The 23,085-nt window shown below is 38.0% G+C and overlaps 1 protein-coding gene across 2 annotated transcripts in view; it reads right to left on the minus strand.

The window, feature by feature from the left end:
* The window catches only part of LOC105935931 (glypican-5), a 144,877-nt gene that overhangs the window by 9,616 nt on the left and 112,176 nt on the right, over nucleotides 1-23,085 (minus strand). For both annotated transcript variants that reach the window (XM_012876557.3, XM_012876556.3), the window contains one exon: nucleotides 14,583-14,721. In XM_012876557.3, coding sequence (XP_012732011.2) covers nucleotides 14,583-14,721 — 139 coding nt within the window. The remainder of the gene's footprint in view (nucleotides 1-14,582; nucleotides 14,722-23,085) is intronic.

Genomic DNA, 23,085 nt, shown 5'->3' on the forward strand with positions numbered 1-23,085 from the left:
TGAGTTCTTCCAGGATGATGATAAGTCATGGAGAAGACAGACACAAAGAGTGAATGTACATACTTCTCAAAGATGGACAGCATGTAACACTGCTACACTTACATAATGTAGCAGTAATGGGGCTAGTAATCAGTTAATCTATGAAGGGACAAACCTGGTGAGACATTATTTGAAACTAAAGACTATATATATATATATATATATATATATATATATATATATATATATATATATATATATATATATATATATATATATAGATAGATAGATAGATAGATAGATAGATAGATAGATATTGCGTAGACAAAAACCTGTACATGTCGGTGTGTGAGTTGCGCATGCCTACACAGAACTCCTGAAAATCTTAACTGTGATCCATCTAGGAAATATGTTGCTGTACACTCAGACCTATCATGTTATCATGTAATTTGATATTGAGCTGGCAAAGCAGCTTTTCCAGACAGAAAACACATGTGTAGCAGCTATAAATATTGTCATCTGTGCTATGATAATAGTTATGCTTCCTATTTTAATACCACTGACTGAAATTTACTCAGAATGCTTTAATAGCACCTCAGTCAATTTAACTGGGACCGGCTGTTGAACATTGCATCTTAAACGTTCACTAAAGTTGAATGTGTATGTATTTTATCTTTGATATTATAATAGCGTTAAAGCACCTCTGCTCTTGGATGCTGTCTGCAATTATAAGATACCACGAAGCAGAGAATAGACTGATGACATATTAAATGTGTGGTGGATGTTGATGGGATGAGTATTGCTTCTCATCATGCTTTATGTCCGTTTCTATATCTCTCTTAGCTCCACAGCTGCCTTGACCTTGCATCGCCTCAGCCTGTTAAGCAGTTGATGGGTGGCGGATGCAGCGGTTGGGGACTTTAAAGCAGCTCATGAGTCTGGCTTTTCACAAGGCCACTGAGTCTGGCGCATGGTGAGCTTTCATTAACACCAGTAACCTCTGACACAGTTTTTACCACTCACAAAGCCAGCCACATAAATGTAAGCAAGCTCAAAGGCAAAAAGATTTATGGAAGTCATGATGGATGCACATCTGCACGCACTGGCAAATGTGCTGTCTGAAGCACAATGTGGGTAACAGATATTCATATCTGAATAACTGAGGTGAATTAAAGATATTACCATAATTAGTCTGATATGTTACCTTTTCTATATAATCTGTTGTCTTCTCATGAAAAAAGTGGGGCTATTTGCATCCAGTGTGAAAGGGCAAAGAGCCAGAGATATGCAGTGAATACAGTGTTTCACCTTAGCCTACATCCATGGAAATGAACCAGGTTTGTAGCTTTGGGTAAACAAAAAAAGTTAATGATTTAAAAATGTTTAGGATACGATTTTTTATAAAAAATATGTATTACATTTTAGATTTTATGGGCTTAATAAATGAAAATAAAGCTCAAAGAAAGAAAACATTAGGTCCTCTTGTAGAGTAAGAATGAGCCCTAAAAACAGGTTGTGAATGTCCGAAACTTGAAACTTGCAATTCTACCCTGGCAAATCCTATAAAAGCAATGTAGTGCTATGGAAACAACACAGGACATGCCTGAACCTGTCTTTTTAAATCTTAAATCTTATGTTGATCTCACCCGCTGCTGGTGTTATCAGGAAGCACACATTCATATTCTGAAAAAACAAAACATTTGCTGCAAATGTTATATTTTAAGACGAGTCAGCCTTCAAATTTTGTCACAATACTCCATAGTTAGGATGGCGATACTGAGAGTTATTTGTAGTTATGTTGCTATACAATTAAGCAGCTGGAGGACATATAGTACTGACAACCTTTTCCTCACTTTGCTATTTTCTTCTAACTCTCTCCATTTTTTGCTTCATGCCATTATTATTTTTTTTTTAAGAAGCTACACTTGGCTTTGTGTCACAGTGCTTTGCTGCATCACCATCCTTGAGAGAGCCATCTGATGAGCTGTTGTTGCCAATAACTTAATTTCAGTCTCCATAGATCATAGACTTGGTTTTGTCTTTCTCTGATTAACTGTTTTCTATCCCCTAGCGATTGTATCGCTGACTCAGAATGTATGTGTTTAGCTGTGTTTCTCTCTTGGAAGTCCGCAGAAGTGCTTCTGCATTTGTTAATAGTATTTTTTTATTAACGTCTTCCACCTGCTCTATCTTTGTAACTCTCCAGTTGATTGGGACAGCTTTTCAGTCATGAGCCCTTATTCCACTGTCTCAATTTGGCACGCTCCACTCCACTCTGCCCACTTTGCGAACATTTCAGCAACCGTGTTTTAGGGCCAGCCCGGTTCCTCCGGCCCTGTTCAGGAGCAGGGTCAAACCGAGTGGACTCGAGGGCAGTTTTGACATGAACATATTTATTTTCAGTGATTGTTCAAGAGGGAGAAGAAACATGGAGGTTATTTACAAATCATGAACCATGTTTGAAGGAAAAAGAAAAGGATACCTCAGCTTTCTATATGCAGACACCATGTATCAGATCTGCACACTTACCAAGGCCTTTTCTCATTTTACAAACATTGAAAGCTGTTAAATTTTAAGAAGGTTTGGTTAAAAATGTGTTTTTGGCTGCTGATCTATCCTTTGTGTGTGGTAGAAGGCCGAGCTGCTGTCTGCCTTTCAGACTGAGAGCAGTCAGGGGAAGCTGCACGGAGCTGTCCACTACTCTGACCAAAAACTTCCCAGCGCAAATATGCAAAATCCAAATAATTTCACTGTGGTTAAAAATCTTTTGCCCTATCAAAGGGCTCTTGTCGCTCCCACCATGACTTAGGCGAAATTCTCAAGAAGCTCTAAATTGCAACTCTGTAAGGCAAACTTTGGAGCAAGTCAGACAGCCCTCGTCTCTCCTCTCTGCTCCTGTCTCTGATGTCTGATCAAAGATATTTATCCTAGTGGATTATGTTATCCTTAAAAAATATGTCCCTAAAAACTATGTCTAATGCCACCCAGAGAAGGCATTTCCCTCTTCCAGGCATTTCTAGGCCAGTCGAAAGAAAAAACACACAGAGTAAAATGGAGCTGGGTAGGGAAAAGCTGGTCAAATTGAGTAGTCGGTAGAAATGGGGCTGTACTGAGCTAAGCTCTGCTATAAGTCTCTGTTAAATGAAACGTTCCTTTTCACTGTCACACCATACTAGCTCAGTTTAGGGATTGCTAGACTGTTAACCAACCGTTCACTGTTGCAACATGCTTTTCTCAGCATAAAGGATTGCTGCAATTTCTTTGGGTCAGTGCATTTGGCTTGGCCTCCAATAGATAAATGGGGTTATGAATTGAATTTCAGTATATTGTGTTCCAAAACTGGATGAAAATTTAAATTAAAGGTTGAGTCTATGATTTTACCAGAAGTTTCCCCAAGTCCCTTTTTGAATAACTGCGCATGCGTAAGACCGTCTTACCTGCTGTTCCGCTCCTTACCGGGATCACATGAAAAAAAAAAAGACCAATATTGTGCACCTGCTTGGAAACATATAGGAGCTAAAGAGTTCCAAAATACTGGGACACCAGTAGGATACACATCTTAGCCCACAGATACCCTAGCAACCAGCAACACAGCATGGCAACTCTATAGTAGAGGTCACACCAAAGGCATCTGTCAGGACTATTGAGCTTACTGGCCAGAAGAAAATTTACACCCTCAATACAAACAAAAACAAAACAAAAACCCATATACATAGAATAAATTGCCATGTGGGCCTCTGGGGACACAGTGACCTGTGCTATTTATAGTGACAGCTCCTCAAGATCATTTGGAAACTTTTGAAGACAGGAAACACATCTCCACAGCAGTTAAATGTTCAACACAACTTTGCAGTCTCACATGCAAATGCAAGCGGACATACACACACAGCACCCCAACAGAGTACAAAGAATACACCCTACACCTGTGTGCACTCAGACGCCAGATGCCTCATTGCACTGGCAGGTGTCAGGCTGTCCTTGCAGACAGACAAGCATGAAGGATGCAGAAATAAGCTCACATTCATTCTCTTTTACCCTTTTTTTATTATCCTATACATGCATGCAAACACTTAATCATCATCCATTGTAGTCAAGGGGAAGAGAACGTAAAGGTAGCAATCAAGAAATTCTGTCAATTTTTGTATGACCGATCATATTCAAAAATGAAATCAGTCAAAAGAATAAAAATTAACGCTTACCCCTAAATATTTGTTTGTAATTTTAACATTTTACTGCATGCATTTGTTCTATAACAACAATACTGCTCCTTTTGATATTAACATCAGCAACTGCTGAAATCACTATTAGAATGGAGTAATAAGTGACAGTAGTTATTCAAAGTCAAAACTCTTTCTCTAAAGATTTTGTTTCTCCATAACAAAGTGTGCAATCATTATTTTTGGCATTCAAATAAAATTCACATTAATAAAACTTAGATAACTTTTTAGTGAAAATCAACATTCTTAAAAATTCAGTACTGTTATTTAAAAAAACAATCACAAAGCTGGAAAAAAAATTATAACGTATCAAAAATGCCTTATGGTACAATGCCTGGTCGAAGGTACAATTTCACAATCTCCTCAATGGAGGCACTATGTCCTGAGCAGGAGGCAGAGTTTTAGGACTCCGGGAAAGGCAAGTCTATCAACATGGCTGAGGATACTGAGTTTGTATAAAAGGCCGCTGGTTGCAGGACCCCACAGGGTGGGACAAGATATGTCCTGACATGCAAAGTGAAGGTCTCAATTTACCATTCTGTCTATGTTCTGATCCTCAGGAGTAGTAATGGGATTTGGAACAAGTCATAACCAATGCGATCCCGGATACAACCAGCAAAAATGAGCGCACTCGATGAGATGGCTGAACTCAGCCTTTGAGATGCGGTAAGATTTTTCTTGTCATCTTAAGGGAGCTCAAAGTGGAGCTGTTTGGAGAGATTGAGTTGAGGTGGTTTAGACATCTGATCAGAATGATCATGGATGCCTTCCTTTGGAGTTTTTTGGGGGATTTCCCACTGGGAGGAGATCAAGAACCAGGTGGAAGACCAATATATACCTTTTAGCCTGGAAACACCTTCAGTTCCTCAGAGTGTGCTGAAAATTGTCACTGCAGCGATGGCTGTCTGTGTTTCCCTCCCAGAGCTTTTACTCCCACGATCTGTTCTCAGATGTACAGAATTCAACCAAGGCTTGGTGGCAAGCAGCAAGGATTCACACATAAAAGTAGAGTGCAGAAATTAGAATGCAGCTCTGTGTTACTCCATGTGACTAGCCTCCCTTGACTAAAACTAATTTAAGTGATGCTTGCCAACCTTTCTTCAAAGTGATTTTAGATATCTGTGAGGGTAAGAAGAAACAACATTGTGCTGTGATGCTATAAATGTTTCATTTCCTGAGGATGAGTAAAATACTTTGATGTAAGCTTTTCCACGCTTACTCACCGCAGGTTTAAAGTATGCACATGCAATATGCATTGAATAAGCTGTCAGTGGTTCTCTCTCTTTACACTGTAATTAGCTAGTTTAGTTTGAGGTCAAACCCTTCAGTCCTCTGGCCTGACAGCCTGTTCCAGGTTCAGCTCTAATTAAGACATTTGTTATGCATAACAGAGAAGGCCTTTGCTGCTCGGGCAAATAGTGATGGTCTTTAATGGAAAGACTTGTCTTGAATCTCTCTCTTTGTTATATTTAAATTCTATACCCAGAGACCTGCTGGTAGTTAATATAAATAAATATATGATATAAGTATATTGTTATGGGGTCACAGTATTGCAGGAGCTAAGTAGTTTGTCCTGTAACTGGTGGGTTGCAGGTTCAAACCTCCATTCTGATTCTGACCTTGGGTTCGCCTGCTGGCGCAAAGGGCCTGCAGGCACTTGATCAGAGAGCCTGGTGGCAGCAATTGTATGGCAGCCCCGCTTCTGTCAGTCTGCCCCAGGGCAGTTGTGGCGGCGAGATAGCTTATCACCTTCAGTACAGGCCATTTACCATTAAAAATGGGCTGATTGCTTGTGGCAAACAACTTGTTTTTCATTTATTGCTGAATCAAATATGCCAAACATAATATATACAATGGTAATGTACAGCTGCCATCCAACCCTTTTTCAGTTTTAACTAGATGTACCTTCCTAACTGTGCATGATGGGGTCCCATCTTTCCTTCTCATCTCACCTAGTTTGTTCTGTATATCTCCCTGTGCAGTTATTTGAAATGAGACAGAATGAGTAGTACTAATCCTGCTCATCCGTCCACTGTATTTTTCAATATCTTTGGAATGTCTGTCTTTATTTACTCAATGCCGCCTTACAGCAGGAATGCCAGTTTATCTATTAATAGAGAGGGATAAGCCACAGCCAAGGCAAGACAGTCCAAGCAATCTCTCATGCTACACAAACACTCCTCTATACGCTCATCAAATTCCTATTGCAGCCCTCCAAATTGTATAAGCTTGAATAGGAGCTTCAATGAAGCAGATGGAAAAGCAAGTAAGTCTGTCAAAAAGTGGCCCCAGCCTTTAAAGCCAAAAACAAAATATTTCTTGAAAATCAATAAGCATCAGCTCCTTACAAAAAAAATTAAAGTAAAATCAATGCCAGGGTCAAGTGGAAAGGGTGGTGGCCACGGGTTTCATACACATAATAAACCTCAAGTTATATGCATTGAATTTGCAGTTTTCAATAAAGAAACCTTTATGAGTCTAGACGCCATCTTTTAGCATCCTTAAAATGACATTTATTGTGTTGAAACCTGCACAAGTCCATAAAGACTTCTTGAGATTAGTGAATATAAGTGTCTGGTGCTGTAGTTAATGCTTTTTATGTGGCTCTTGTATCAGAGCACTGAACTACTGGCATTCTTTGTGCTTCCGCTGGTTAACTTTCCGCCAGTCACACAAAGTTCTGAATTGTATGGATAATTCTCACTAATTTCCGTGGGTAGTTACTCACACCACAAGGCTCCATTTTATGGCCTGCTGCCACACTAGAGATTCTTGGTGTTGGCGGTCTGGGGAAGCTCAATCATAAAAGGCCCTGCACATACCACTTTAAAAGGAAATGATGATGATTGCTAATCGGAACTATGATCCTCTGATGAACATTGCCTGGGGAGCCTTTCAAGCTAACATCGTCCAGAAAAAGTGCAATAAAAACCAGAGTGCAGCACATGTCAGCCAAGGAAGAGAAAGGAGTGCACAAACAGGTTAGACGCATAAGGGTTTTAACAGCATGACAGGTGACAGGAGTTTATTGGAAAACACAAAAAGTCAAATTTGTTTCCACTGTCTAAGTTTCAAAGGTGTTTTCTAAACTCTCTTGAAAACATATTTGTTCCACAAGACAACAATTAATGGAAACCAAAACTTCCCCACATGTTTCTACAGCTTTTAATAAAGAAAAACGGCACCCTGCAAATGTGACTGGAAATGTGATGAATTCCTACATTTATCTGCAAACCGGACCGTCTTCCTGTCAATTGAAAGCCATCACAGATCCTCTTGTTCCTTCTTCTACAACACCGCTCTTCCCGGAGGAACTTTCTCTGAGCCTGGTGAGCTCTAGATGAAAAACGAAGGGAAATGGCAGGCCCAGTAGTAATATCCGCACCTGGGACTCAGCCACTACATCTGCTGGCCAGCTAGCTTCTATGCACGCAGTCTCAAGGGGGGGGGGGGGGCATTAGAGGAGGAAGATCCAGGGTTAGGGGAGTTCTAAGCAGCCAAACAGGGATTTCAACAACCAAATCCACCACATATGTTTCCAAACCTCCTCTCTCACAGTCAGTGTTGGGGAGTAACGGATTACATGTAACGACGTTACGTAATTTAATTACAAAAAAAGAGTAACTGTAATTTGTTACAGTTACAATGAGAAAATATGTAATTCAGTTACAGTTACTTCCGAAAATATTAAGAATTACAAATTTAGTTACATTTTTTTAAAAATATAAAGAAAAACCTTTGCGAAATATGTAATGATATTTTTATTGCTTCGCGCCATGTATCGCCGTTTCCCGCTACGGCTCCTTGTCTCTATCACTCTGATGATCCATCATGTGCTGGTGGAGCCTTCTGAAAGAACAGCAAGCGAGCGGACGTTTCACGGTTTTATTTCAGCTCAAGCAGCGCATCAAAAATGACAGCCTTCAAGCTTGTTGACAGCCACCTCTTGTTATTCACACACAACAATAAACCGTGAGAGCCGACGTGTGTTGTCGAAACTGCAAAACTTTGTCTTAAGCGGAAAATCAAAGGCGTGTCTACACAGCTCAGCGTTCACAGTGTTGCGTTCGTGAGCGTCGGAAAGCTATGGTGCATTCAGGAGCATGGGACATTTCAGTTTTACAACGAAAAAGGCAGAAAACGGAACAGAACTTAACTCATACAATAATGTATTTATCCAGAAACAGTGTGGGCTTTCTTACAATACTGAATGCTCTATATTTGTATTTCTGTTATTTTTGATTATGCAAATCTGCTAGCTTTTTATTCTAAAAAATCTATAATATTACAGCAGCAAATTATCAAAGTTTTTCAAAGCCTGTTTAAAAGCTCCAAATGGGGCTTCAGATCATACAGCAACAATTGTGCTGTCATTGTTTTACAGGGCAGAATTTGCATTTGCTGATGGATATATAATTGAATCACTGATTTGTTCACTAAATTTCGAATAATTTTGTTATCCATTTTTCTCTCATTTAGCAGTAGCTCTATTACTGCATTGTCTATTTTGCTGTAACATCATATCATACAGCAATATGCCATTAATTAGTTCTGCATCGCTCTGTTTGTGACGTTTTTTCTTCTCTCCATCCCACCAATGGCTATGACACTGGGGCTTCTAGCTTAATCCCCTCTTTCTGTTCTGACTTTTCTAAAACAAAAAAAGAAGGCATGTTCTTGTTTTAGGAAAACAGCAGGCTGTACTGAGCCTGTGGTGTTTTTCATCATAATCTTAGTGATAGTGGTGTAAGTTGACCCGAGTAGCCATTCATGTCTGGAAAGCCATTTTATGATTTGCTCAAACAGTGTTCAACTTTTAGGGCTTTGTGTGCTTTGGAGCAAAGCTTCAAGGTCAAATTCAAAGTCATATAGTGTCCCGCTAAAGTATTCAAACACCTTGAAATTTCTTGTTTTGTCTCTTTATAGCCACAGACCTCATCCATCCATACATCCATTATTCATTATCTATGCACGCTTATCCCTCATGGGGTCGCAAGGGGTGCTGGTGCCTACCTACAGCTATCAATGGACGAGAGGCAGGGTACACCCTGGACAGGTCGCCAGTCAACTCTTACTAGTTGCTGATAAAAAGCATACCCATAGCATGATGCTGCCACCAGATGTTTCAGCTTAGTTATGAGCAGGGTTAGTTTTCTGTCACGCACAGTATTTGGCACGTAGTCTCATCTGAGCAGAGCAAGATGTTCCACGTTCCTTTTGTGTCTTTAAACTACAAACAGGATTGGGAATGCCTTTCTTTCAACAACGTCCTTGTTTTCACCACTGTTCCAAAAAGCCAGACTTGTGGCTGTCTTGTGACTAAGAGCTGTCATCACATTCTCCCACATGAGTGCTTTATCTCTGGAGCTTGTCCTGAATTACCTAGGCCTCTTGGCAGCTTCTGTTTGGCGAACCGCTGAGGCCTTCACAGAACAGCTGTAGCAGTGTAAAGATAGTTGAATAGTTGAGTTCAGGCCATATGTTGTAGATTCTTGTTTTTATTTTTTTTTAAAGTTGAAAACCACGTATCATTTAGCTTCCACTCCATAATTATGCCCTACCCTTGTGTAGGACAATAACATAAACCCCTACTACAATACGTGTGGTTTAGTCACATTTATGTTTGTAACAGGACATAATAAGGTATAGATATTTTTGCAAGGCTCTGTAGTATCACATACATTACTGCTTCATCTTCTGACAGTGTTCATATTAACTGTATCTGTATCTCTGTGTATGTGTGTGTGAAGGTGGGGGTGAAACAGAGATAACTAATTGATAGAAAGCATAGATTTTCTCTTGCTGCTCTTTAAATGCTTGACCTTCCATTATTATGTCTTTGTTCACTTCTCACTTTCTCGATAAGCCAACCAATCATCCTGCCAGATGTTGTGAGTTACCAAACCGGAATTGTATTTTAAGGCTGAGTGACTCACATAATTATGCAGAGCATAAACCACCTCAGTCCCATGATTATCTCTTTTTGATTTATAACCTCCTTTTCCCTCGGCTTGTTTTATAAACTTCTTAAACCCTGTTTTAACATTATAATTTTTAAATCTTACTACTTACTAGTTCATTGTTTGTATATCTGTGCTGCTATATATGCAATAAAGCAAAACAACTTCACAAAATTTCCATTTGTGAACCTCTTGTTCAATTCATGCACAAACAACTCCTGGTAATTTACCGATCTGTTTCTTTGTAAGGGGCGTGGAATCTCTTTGGGAAACTTCAGACAACCCTCATTTAGCAGTCTTTTTTGCAGATGTACACTTACAAACTGGAGGAAAAAGGAACGGATAATATCTACTGGAACCTCAGGCAAGACTGTTGCCCACATCGGAAAAGAGAGACAAAAAAGTCTTAATGTGTCAACATTTGAAGAATCTCTTTTCTTAATAGAGAGATAGTGGTCTAAAGTACCATGGAAAGTATTTTAGAGATTAATCTGTTAATGAGCTATCTACAAATGAATAGCCCCTTTGGAAGCAGCACTGTAAATGTTCCCATGGCTAATGCGGTTAATAAGCCCTGGTCACGCCACAAAATGTACCACAGAAGAGGCACTCATGGCCCCAGAGAAGAGGGATAATATGGTTCATTAAAGATTCGCTGATTTATCCCCTCTGTTCATGATTGTCGCAATGGCAGTTCGTACATGACCAGACCTTGTTTGGCTGGCACACAAAGCACACCAGCATGTCCCTCGGCAAGAGGAGTGAGATCACAGCCAAGATCAAACAGGGATCAGCAAACAGTCAGAGTGCATTTTCTTCAAGGAAGAAACGGCGCACCATATTCACACAGTTTGATTTTGATGTTATTTTTATATTTTATACAATAATGTGTTTTTATTCATAATTGTATTTACCCCGTTATAGTCAATTTGATAATCTTTACTCTTTCTTCTTGTTTTGACACTTGAAGATTTGTTTCTAAGAATTACAAAAACATCTGCATTGTCATACCCTATTCAGAACAAGCAAGAAATAACATAATTACTTTTTGTTCTATTAAGCAGCAGGTCTTAAAAACAAACAGTGTTGCTTATTGACAGATATCGTTCACTGAGATCATTAATAAAATGCTTTACTAGACCAATCAACTGAGAAAGCAGTCAAACTATATAAGTTTAACTTTCTCAAAAATATTTATTCTGTTTTAAATGTTTGTGTAAAACCATAGTAGCCAATATTAAATTTCCACGTTTTAGCAAGTAAAGTGTGTCCAATAAACATCTCCCACTGAACACTATTTAAAAGCTCAATCTGCAGCTCATCAAGTCGTTCTAAATCTGCAGAGAGTGCATTAAACTTTAGGATTTTGTGACAGGCTGGAAGTTAGACAGAACAGTCTTATGCTTTTCCAGGTCTTGTGTTTGTTTGAAAATTATGCCAGGAGAGTTAAGATCAGCTAATTTTGCAGATTGATACAGCTGGCAGCCTCTAACAACAGACATGCATAGCTACAACCTTTAAAATTGTTTTGTGTAACACTGTAGGCACTTGATATCTGCTTGTACCACACTGTATTCTCGGGTATGCATTCAGTTTTAATTGTGTTAAATATTTTAAATCAGCTATAATTGGAGATCCATCTGATTAGCTATTAGCCCTATTTTACACTGTGGATTTACTGAGAAAACTTTGAATACAAAGTTAATTTATTTAAACAGGCAGCTTGTATATTAGATTTATTTGGAAACATACTTCCTCATTACAAATAATATGAATTAAAATAATAAATTCCAGCTCTTCCCCTACTACCAAAACCATGCGCAGCACTAGACAACATAATCATTTTTAGCCTTAATTGAGTCATTTTTCCTATATGATAACATTCTTAGAAACGTTGTGATGATGACATAATGATAAGGGAATAACAACAGTTAATAATAACAGAGATAGCACAAATTCTTAATAAAGAAAAACCTGACTTCTGTGGAAATAAATTAAATCAAAGTACATTTTGAGGCTTCTTAATATGGTAGTTCTAGTCCTAGACAAATGGAACATATGGTTCTCTTCAGAAAACCATCTGCTTTCCAATTACATCTGTTCTAGCTTTCTAGCTCTTAGACTTCCTGAGATATGAACATAAATTCATAATAAAGAAAAACCTGATGGATCATTGGGTTTTTATTTTTTTAAATAAATGGTTAATTTATTTTTCTTATATAAATTTGTATTTTTTAGAAGGAGAAACAAGTGTAAAGGAGGCACTCACAGGAAGGAATCATTAGCTGTTCTCCATCCATGGAAATTTGACAAAATTGAACAGAACAGCCACAAAATGGCATTATTTGCATCCAAGTCCTCTTGGTTTGTGACAAAAGAAAAATAATGTGCTCAGATTCTCTCTGTGCTTCAAACTCTTGGGTAAAGTTTGACAACAGTTTCATTGCCTTGATTTATGCCAGAAGAAAAGATTAAACTTTTCCAAATCATTTCTGCAATGGCTCTGGAAGTTACCACATCCTTTGGTCACGCAGCTGCCAGCAACATCCTTCAAATTTGTAGTCAAAGGAAATTATTAATTTGAGTTATCCGTGTACTGTTTCTATTCAGAATAATTTGTATTCAAATATTCAGAGGTTCCACTGAATTTACTATTTGGCAAAGTTATCTCAATGTGATATTGTTCTATTACAGATAAGGTAATCATTATTGATACAAAATAACCTCACTTCAAAAAACTAAAAACTATCCTTTTGAAATAAAAGCAAAATATCTGACAAAAAAAAACACAAAAAAAAAAAAAAAAAACTTTAAAAGCCTTCAGAAAACCTCAACAACTATTGCCAAGGTCCATTTTAAAAATGAGTACATAGCCTATTTTATTAACCATATGGTATGGTAAGTTTTGAAAAAATAAAAATAGGGTCTTGAGTCTGTTGTTATAGTGTCATTTATAGTAAATATCTTTTCTGGCCAAGTGTCAACATGTCAACAGGTTGCCTGTAGTTCCTCTTGTGTCAAGTTTTTTTTTTTTATGCTACTTTCATAAATGTAAATAAATGTAATATAGTTTTCAAACATAAACAAGATCTGATACTAAAGAGAAAATAAAAACAAGCAGATAAAAAAATTATGTTTGTTAGATAAATGGCCTTATATGAGTTATGTTGATAAGTTATAAGGTGATGAGAATAAGTAGATTCTTCCCCACCAAAGAAAAGGGTTCTTATATTTTCCCTTGACACTTGACTATTTGGGGCTTAAGTAGGATTAACTGTAACAACAATTACATAGATCCCCATCAGCACAAAGTGTTGTTGTTCGTGACCAGTTGAACTGTCAAAAAGCATAAGAAAATGTTTTAATTTGCTTTTGCTCAAAAAGTTTGTATATTTCTTACCCATTGCAACTTTGAAATACCCCCAAAAAATGTCCTAGATTTAAAATATATACAATGGAACATATGTTTGTAGAGTACACAAAATCTGATGTTTTATTATACTATATATAGGTGCGTTCTCATGCCTAGGTGATGTGCTAAAAGTGTGCTAGAGAGCAGTATTGCACTTGTACAAAACTATTGCATCAGCTGATGTCAGTGCAGTAGTTCATACTCCTGGGAAATACAAAGGAACTTTTTCTTACTCAGCCGGGAACATATCACTGTGGCTTTATGGTCCTTATGCTTAATTTAACACCTCTGCATATTGTCCACGAATGACCTAGTTACACACATGGAGCTGAGGTGCTTTACTTTTAATGACATTTTTGTTTTTTTATGTATTGGATAGCGTATGAGAGAAAGGAAAAAGTGGAAATATGATTGATTCATGATTTTACCTTGACTGTTCACCAACCTGAAATAAGAAAGCCAAACCCTAATTGGCCATGGAAATATTTATATCTATGTATATTTTAGACATACTGTGCAAAAACACCAGACAAATTAGGAGAAAAAAATAAATGAGAAAAAAAAACATCCATCTGTTTTTGTGAAATATGGATATAAACAGAAGTACATTTAAACTACAAACATAATATGACTGTGCCATGTAGTTTGTATTCGCAGATCATCAGGTGTGATCAATTTTGGTTTCAGTAAATCTCCGGTGTTTACTCAATACTTTAGTATCTTTAGGAGAGTGAATACCATCAAAGTCAGCACAGGACCTAACAATTTCTACACTGTAAGCAGGTTTGTTTCGATGCTCAGATAAATATCTGGCCTCAGTTTTTAAATAGTCTTTGGTTATATGGTACAGGGAAAAGAAGATAAAAACAATCAAATATCAAACAGCGTAAGCCCTTACTAGAGATAGACTCTGAAAATAATGTGGAATAATTAATGGAGGACTTGTTAGTATATATTTATGCCTAGAGTTAGTATAGGTTTGTACATTCATGGTCAGGTTAAGGTGTGACTTACAGTTGTGTTCTGCGCCATCTCCTGAGCTTTGGCAGCCATCTTCATCATCACAGTCTGCGGTGCTTCCTTGCTCTTCCCCACTGCCCAATTCTTCCCAGACTGCTATCTCGCTAAGATTTGTGAACTTCTCCAGGGTTTCCTACAAAAAGTATTGTAGAGTAAAAGAGTATCAGCATACACTAGAGTACCATTTTGAGGCTAAAGTAAAGAGCAAAAGACATACATTTTCGTCTACATTTTCATTCTAAATGAACAACGTGAGAATACTATTCATACAGTGAGTAAGTGGTTTTCTATGATACTTTGTGATCAATATCATGGAAATATTTAAAATAACAAATTAAACGTTCAGAAATTAATCCAAGGATTCACTTTAACATAAGATATGGATGATTTACTGTGACAATTGTTTTAAAAAGTACATGAAAATAGTCCAAGGGCTATGAAAATTATATAGACTGTTCAGAGACACCAGACTGGCATCTTATTTTTTACAGCTGGAACAAAGGATAAAAGGCTGAAAAGCCAGATGTAAATACTGAGTGGTTGAGAAGGGAAGAGAGGAACAGAGTTATAAGAAAATACACCACAGGGCAGAGCCACAGAATAAAAAGGTTGTTGACAAATTCAGTGCCTTGATTAGGGCAAATTACACAAGAATGGAAGTTATAACACAATTTGGATGTAACATAGGAAACTTGTAAGCTACTTTAAATTTAGTACAATAAGTTCTGTGTTGGAAAGGGGAGAATTATGTTTCCTTACTTAACTGGGGAAGCATTTCTAAAGATGAGACACAACCTCTTTAGCCTGGACATATCAAGTCTTGCAAATGTTGGCGAGAGCTCAAAATATCCTGGGGTAGATCAACATGGGTGGTGTACAATAGCAAAGGCCCCAGGTGGTAGGATTATGTGTTCCATTTACTGCCTACCACGTTTCTAGAGAAGCATTAACTCATACAAAAAGTGTTAATTATACATGACCTGTATTTATGTTACATATAAAATTGTGTTTCTCAGGTTATCTGCTGTACCTCAAGGCACGGGGGCAAAAGAATCCAAACTGTTGAACGCATGGAACCATAAAACTCATTATTTTGACACTGTAGGCTGTGTCAATATTCAAAGACACAAGTATCATTGATGGGGTTACCCCTAATAACTGACCTTCAAACAGTAAAAACATGCAGAGGTGAATGTGAGGAATGTGGGCAGGGTTTATCAATGCAGGGGGATGACAGATGTCTTTGCAACTGACACTAGACCACTGACTTACACACCTGGCAGCAATGGTGACCTGGAAATTCCCCACTGCAAAATCTTTCAGGAGATTATGCATACCAGAGCAGTGTTTAGGAAGTTAGCAAATTACAATCTCAGGCCCACTGAAAACATGACTTTTGTTCCATTTCTGTTACTTTTGTTACATTTACACTACAGCATTCTATCTCCTCCTGAACCAGTTGGAGTTTCCTGGACTGATTTCTGCTCTGTTTCTGTTGCACATAAAATTGTTACATTTTATCACCATTTCCTGGAATTTTCTGGATTTGGGACAATAAACCTCCTGAAATTATGACTGATACTGTTGGCTCTGTCTTTCAGTGTCTAACCCTAGACATAGCCATTGGCTGAGCTTCTGCTACAACTAACTGTGTGTGCTCTTTCATCCTCTTGACCTGAAAACTAGCTCAAAGCTTATATGTTTAACTGTGTTTATTTCCTATATAAAGCCACATATGGAGCTAGTCTGCCATTAGTCTTCTACTTTTCTCTAACTCAGATCAGTGCTTCTGTGTTCCTTCTGTGTACTCTGTCTTCTCAGACCCCCAGTAAGCCGTAGGAGATGGCTGTTCACACTGAGTCTGCAGGAGCTTTCTTCCTCCCAAAAGGGATTTTCCTCTTCACTGTCGTTACATGCATGCTCGTATGAGGGAATGCTGCAAAGTCTGTGACACAATACAAGTGACTGTCCTCTTTCACAACATGTTCATCCAGAAGGAGCGAATGCTGCAAGTCAATGACTTGATGCAATATACAGAGTTTCCTTAGATATAAAACTGTTAACCAACCTGTCTGTTGGATTTGGTACAGTTGACTTTGTAAAGTGCTTTGACATCACATGTGTTGTTAATTTGAGCTAAATAGAATAAATAGAATTTTAAAACTACATTGGTAGGTGGCCTGTTGCAGTCCTGAACATACGGTGTTCGGTCACAACCAAGAGAATACTGACATCCTAGGAAATGAGTTACTACGGATAATAAACATGGATAATTGCACACAAACCTAATTTACCACTGTGTTATAGTAAAGGCCAGTAGAAAACCAACCAAAATGCAAATCGTTTAAATATCTGAAAAACCTGTTTATTTGGCATATTCCGGTATCCTTCAATGAGTAGCATTGAAACATAGATGACAACAGATTCACAATGACTTGACAAAACCACAAGCAAATATCTATAATACATTAAATTAACAAGTATGAAATGAGAACATAAGCAGCATTACTATAAAAAGGAGCATACTGATGTTCATTTATGATTAGAATGGTTATTGCATCTTTCGACAGTATGTAAAGAGGAAAGAAAGAGTAAATGATTCAGTTACACAGATGAGTTTCTGATTTTGTAACCTAATCAATGTTAAAACACATCTCCTGAGGTGCATGTAAAGCAATACCCTACAGTGCAGCTGTAACACCATGGCACAAGGCCTGATGAATATGATACTTTGAAATCATATGGGCCTTGAAAACAAGACTGTTCACTTTGTCGCAAAAAAATAAAATATGGAGTCACAGGTGGACATCTCAGTTTGCAATTTTGCAACAGTTAGTTACAGAAAATGTTGATCAATATTGCATGATTGTTAAATTTGTGCTGTTTGTGTTTAATGGATGATCTATATTACAACCCGTATTTATTTTGAGGACATTTTGCCTCTTTGGAAATAATAACCAGATATTCTCTGTTCAATAGGAAGAAAAAGAACAAAAGTATTCAGTCAGAGAGCTCATAGTTCATATCACTAACAGTAGAAGCTGTGTGTATTTTTCTAAACTGCCAGTTCAAATGAAATTCAGATAAGATATGTCTGTGTTACTAACAACAATACAAAAATGAAACATAATTGTTACACTTATTTGGACATCCATACAAATTTTTATACATTTCACACACTCCGTAGCTCTGTAGTTCATCTTACACAGCGTTATGCAAAGGTTTGAACCCTCTTTTTGTCTGTTGAATTAGAACTATGCTAAAAATTATCTGTCTGAAAAAAGTGTATACTGTGCATATGCTGGACAGGTGCTTCCAATTATGTAAGATGATCCACTGCCAAGAGAAAGTGTTTGAAAAAATAAAATTCCAACCTTTCATTACTCTGGCATCTAAAGAGAATTCAGGTATTCCCGAAAGACTTGATGAAATAGTTTTTTAGTCCTGCTCGTAGAATGCAACCTAGTTCTCTATCCTCTTTCTTCTTAAACATATTTAGTCAGAGGATGATTTATTTTTTGTTTTAGGGCATCAAAGGCTAAATTTCTGCAGGCAACCTAGTCACAATAAAGTTCGTCCTAGAATGGAAAAATCTGTCTCCTTTATAAATATATGTAAAACAGACACACACGTTCATATTTAAATCCAGTATGATTTTCACTAGAGAGCCTAACAATATCTAATTCTGCAAACAAGAACTCCTGCTCTTGAATGGAAAATATACTTTGGATGAAAGACGGTAAAAATCCATTATTGATGTCCTCTGATCCTCCACCGATAGTTTAAAAATGGAACTCTTCATTGAGGCCGTTGGTGAGGAAATTACATTTGAGAAAAATGAAAATGAAGGGAATTGAAGGATAAAAATGCCATTATTACTAAGAAAAAAGTCTGCCAAGTATTTTTCATCGCTAAAAAATTCAAATCAAACTGAAACACGCAGTTGTTCTGAATAGATCATTATTCATACCTCAGGCAGATTTAGACTTCAAATGATTTTAATTCAAGTTATGTTTCTTAAAGAAAATAACACACACACAAATGATACAGACAGAGTTTTAAAATGTTTATAGTAAATGATTGTAAATGGCAAGTAGAAAGTGCAGGCTGAAACACAATGATGTTGACAGCAGAGACTGACTTGACCAGGTGATGCAGGCATAAGCTCAGTCTGAATACCCTTATAGAGCAAGGACTCTTTAGCCAAAGCAAAAGTGCATCAGCAGTCACCATCATCAGTGCTGTCCGAATAGTGCAGTAAGTAAGGAAGTAGGTAGGAAAAGTAGCCTGCATGCTCTCTCCTACGGCTAGTTTTACTTAGGAACCCAGCAACGTCCCTTACCAGCACTAAGAACCCTTAAGGTATCCCACAATAACTCGCATCATCCATGTGCGTTTCCATCATGAAATGTTGTTAAAGTTACGTAAAGGCTGTCTGAAATTGGCACAGCAGCCCGAAACTCCTTTCATCCCCACGATAGAGTTCTTACTGTTGACCCCGTGAAAGGTCATAGAACAGGACCTAAGAGCAGGGTATTCGGATGGAGCCAGAGACTGACTTGACCAGATGATGCCGATGAGTCCCCAGCGAGGGTAGCGTGAGATACGGAATACCCAGGAACAACCTGAACCGTGCGCTGCACACAATCACCAGTGAAGCCAAGCAGCGAGGGCAGGGCGAGAACAGGTCTAAAGGATTAGCAGGCTGAGCGACATATACACTGGGGCAAACACATGCAGTCAGGGAGACAAGAAGAGACGTTCCAGCAGGGAGTAGTAGAGTGAGACAGATATATGTAGATGGAGTCCCAGTCGGATTGGATTGGCCTAATTAGCATCAGTAGGTGAAACTGATAAATGTGAGCTGAACTGTGAATGGGAAGTTTGGAGCATGGATCAGAATGATCAGTCCAAATAGTCCAAAAACACAAACAAAACCCAAATCATAACACAATAATAAAAAAAGAATCTATATTTAAAAAAATAACAAGAAAAAAACAACTACAGCCTTCTCAAAAATCAGCATAAAAACTTCATCAGCATTGCAACAAACCTTACTTATACACACTATCAGGTTATATACAGTCATATTCAATAAATAAAAATATTATTGAAAAGTACCGACTGGCGACCTGTCCAGGGTGTACCCCGCCTCTCGCCCAGTGAACGCTGGAGATAGGCACCAGCACCCCCCGCGACCCCATGAGGGATAAAGCGGTTCGGAAAATGGATGGATGGATGGATGGATTATTGAAAAGTTGCTTTATTTCAGTATATCAGTATACTAAGGGAGACACATTATATAGATTAACATAAACTGATGATATTTTAAGCCTGATTTTCTGTAACTGTCTTCTCTTTGGTCTCTCTCAAAAATAGCCCCATAGGTGGTTCAGAATTCAGCTGCTTGCATGATTATCAAAACCCCATCATTTCATCACATCACCTCAGTCCTACAGCAGCTCCACTGCCTCCCATTTAGATTCCATATATAATTCAAAATTCTTCTGTACACATTCAAGGCCACCTACAACTTCACTCCCCCCCTACCTCTCTGATCTTCCACATCTCTACTCCCTCGCGCACCCTCAGATCCTCTCCCATTACTGTTCCTCCTTTCCATCCCAGCACCATGGGGAGCAGAGCTTTCTCCCACTCTGCTCCCAAACTCTGGAACTCGCTCCCCCCAGGCATCTGCAATACTGACACTTATTCCTACATCATGTCTAAACTGAAAACACACATGTTCAATAATGCCTACTCACTGTAATTGCCTGTTCATTGTAACTTTCTTAATGTGTGTTGTTTTTTTATGATGTTTCATTGTTGATATACTGTTGGATTTGTACAGTGTCCTTGAGTGCTCTGATGTTTCCTTTCCACCCCAAGCTAATAAAAACACAGCATTCAAGATTATAACATAGCATTAGACCAATAAAAAAAGCAATATTTTTCATGGAGAAATGGGGGCTTAATGAAAAGTATGCTTAATATTTACTTAGAGGTTGCTCTTTTGAAAAGGTACTTTTATCTGACAAAGCTACTTTAATCTGTCTAAATAATTGAATATGACTGTATCCTGGTCATGGGGCAAGAGATAGAGATGAGATAGAGAGAGAGAGAGAGATATGAGAGAGAGAGAACACACACACACACACACACACACACACACAGAGAGAGGATAGAGAGAGAGAGAGAGAGATATATAGAGGATAGAGCTAGAGATATAGATATAGATATGATATACACACACACACACACACACACACAGATATATATATATATATATATATATATATATATATTATATCTATATATATATTATATAATATATATATATATATATATAGAGTCCTATTCAGTTAATAACAATCTGTGTTCTGATTAGGTTAATATGTAAGGCTCAACGCATTTAGTCATCTCTAGACAACAGACCTTGCTGATGTTCAAATCGAGTGTCAGAATGGAGAAAGAAGGGGATTCACTTGGGTTTGTATGTGGTACTACCTTCAACCAAGGTCTACGGAACACCAACTCTGAATACCCAACATGTTAAACCTTTTAGCACATGGGTTATAGTAGCAGAGGAGCAAGCCAGTACTCCATCCTGTCAGCTAAGAATTACAACATGCTAATCAATAATGAACAATAACAGATTGGACAATGATGGATAACTTTTACTGCAGATAATACAGCCCAAATTTGGTATGAACATCGTGAAAGAATGGATCCATCCTGTCTTGCATCAAAGGTTTGGGCCCCTGGTGGGATTGTAATGGTGTGTGTGTGTGTGTGTGTGTGTGCGTGTGTGTGTGTGTGTGTGTGTGTGTGTGTGTGTGTGTGTGTGTGTGTGTGTGTGTGTGTGTGTGTGTGTTCGTGCGAGGAGGAGTGTGAACTTTGGGGTTCTTTATGTCCATCCTGCATTCTTTACATACCACAGACTACCTGAGTATAGTTGTTTCCACATCTATCTCTTTGGGACTCTGAATCATCTTGTTACTGAAATGTGCTTTAAAAATAAACTTGCCTTGCCAGATTTGCCTTTGGGAACACAGCATACCCAATGCTCAAATCATGTCAATCATTTGTCACCAGCCACTATAGTTTTACCTTTTGAATATCCTTTCTTTTATCCAGACAGGTTCTTATAATATATATTTAAAAAAAAAAAACTGGTCACTGGTCGATTTAAGTGCCTCAATCAGTGATAAAGAATTGGTTTATAATTTAAAATCGAAACATTCCAAGATCACAATGGAAAGGTAATTTTAAATGAAAATACAGATGACCATTTTTTTAAAAAAAACATCAATACTGTTACATTCTTGGACAAGTTTTAAATAAGAGCTGAGCAACACACTTCTACTCTACATGCTAGCACAAGCTGATTGTGTTACTAACTGTTAGTGACACCTTATTGGCTGTGACCTTACGCAACGCTCGTGACTCATTCACAGCAGTGCACTGTTTTGTTAGGCTGTCTCATCCTGCACCTTTCAGACACTCACTGGAGCATATTGCCTGTGTGTATAATGCATTTGTATTTGAATAAACTTTGACTTATGCTCGGTGAATAACAGATTTCATTTTTAAAAAAAAACAAATGACAGTTTGAATAATATCTGCATTTCTTTTCAGAGCGTGTTGCGACAGCTGCTTAGATGACAAAACAATTGTGAGAAACTGTGAGCCTGCTCCTGTGTTGCTGGGAACCTGAACTATTTCAAACATCAAACTGAGCTTGGCTTGTCCTCTAAGGGCAACGGTATGAAAGATTTGAAAAGCTGCTCTGACAAGGTACCACTTGAGGTCACTCAGCATGAATGCCCATTGTAATGGTAATAATCAGCCCACATGCTGAATTAATGGGAATAGCCTCTACAGTGCATGTACGTTTATTTCAATTGTCACCTAAAGAAAAAAAGTGACCTACTTTTCTATTGACTATAAACTGTATCTGTTTATCAATCCTTTAAAAAAAAACATTCACTCTTTGCAGGTTTTGTTAAATAACAGCAGCCACAGACGCCTATAAATTCCAAACGATAACTGTGAAAACAAGTATTGATTCACCTACGCACGTTGAACTCTTGAACTTCTCTACCTACTTTCTGATTAATTCAGGCAAATGTTATTCGACTATTTAGAGGCCCTTATTTGACATTAAGGCTGTAGTTGGCAATCCTCTTCAGAAACACTTTCTAGTATAATGGGTAAAATCGTCCTTCCATCCTGAAAGTAGTCAATACATTATGTATTTAGAAAAAGGAGGGTAAAAAAAATCTATCACTGTGGAAGCTGCAGGGCTGTAAAAACTCTCACCAATCCCTGCTCTTCACACCAAAGAGCAGAGATTGGTCATAGTTTTGTTGCTGCTCTCACTCCCCTCTGCCCCTTAAGTTCCAGGTGTATCGCCTTGTCTATTGGTTGTCCCACATGTCAGTCATTCTGATTCACTCCCCGTACAACCTTTCTGTTCGAAAAAATAAAAGAGCTC

Source organism: Fundulus heteroclitus, chromosome 6 (assembly GCF_011125445.2).
Source record: "Fundulus heteroclitus isolate FHET01 chromosome 6, MU-UCD_Fhet_4.1, whole genome shotgun sequence".
Classification (NCBI taxonomy): domain Eukaryota; kingdom Metazoa; phylum Chordata; class Actinopteri; order Cyprinodontiformes; family Fundulidae; genus Fundulus; species Fundulus heteroclitus.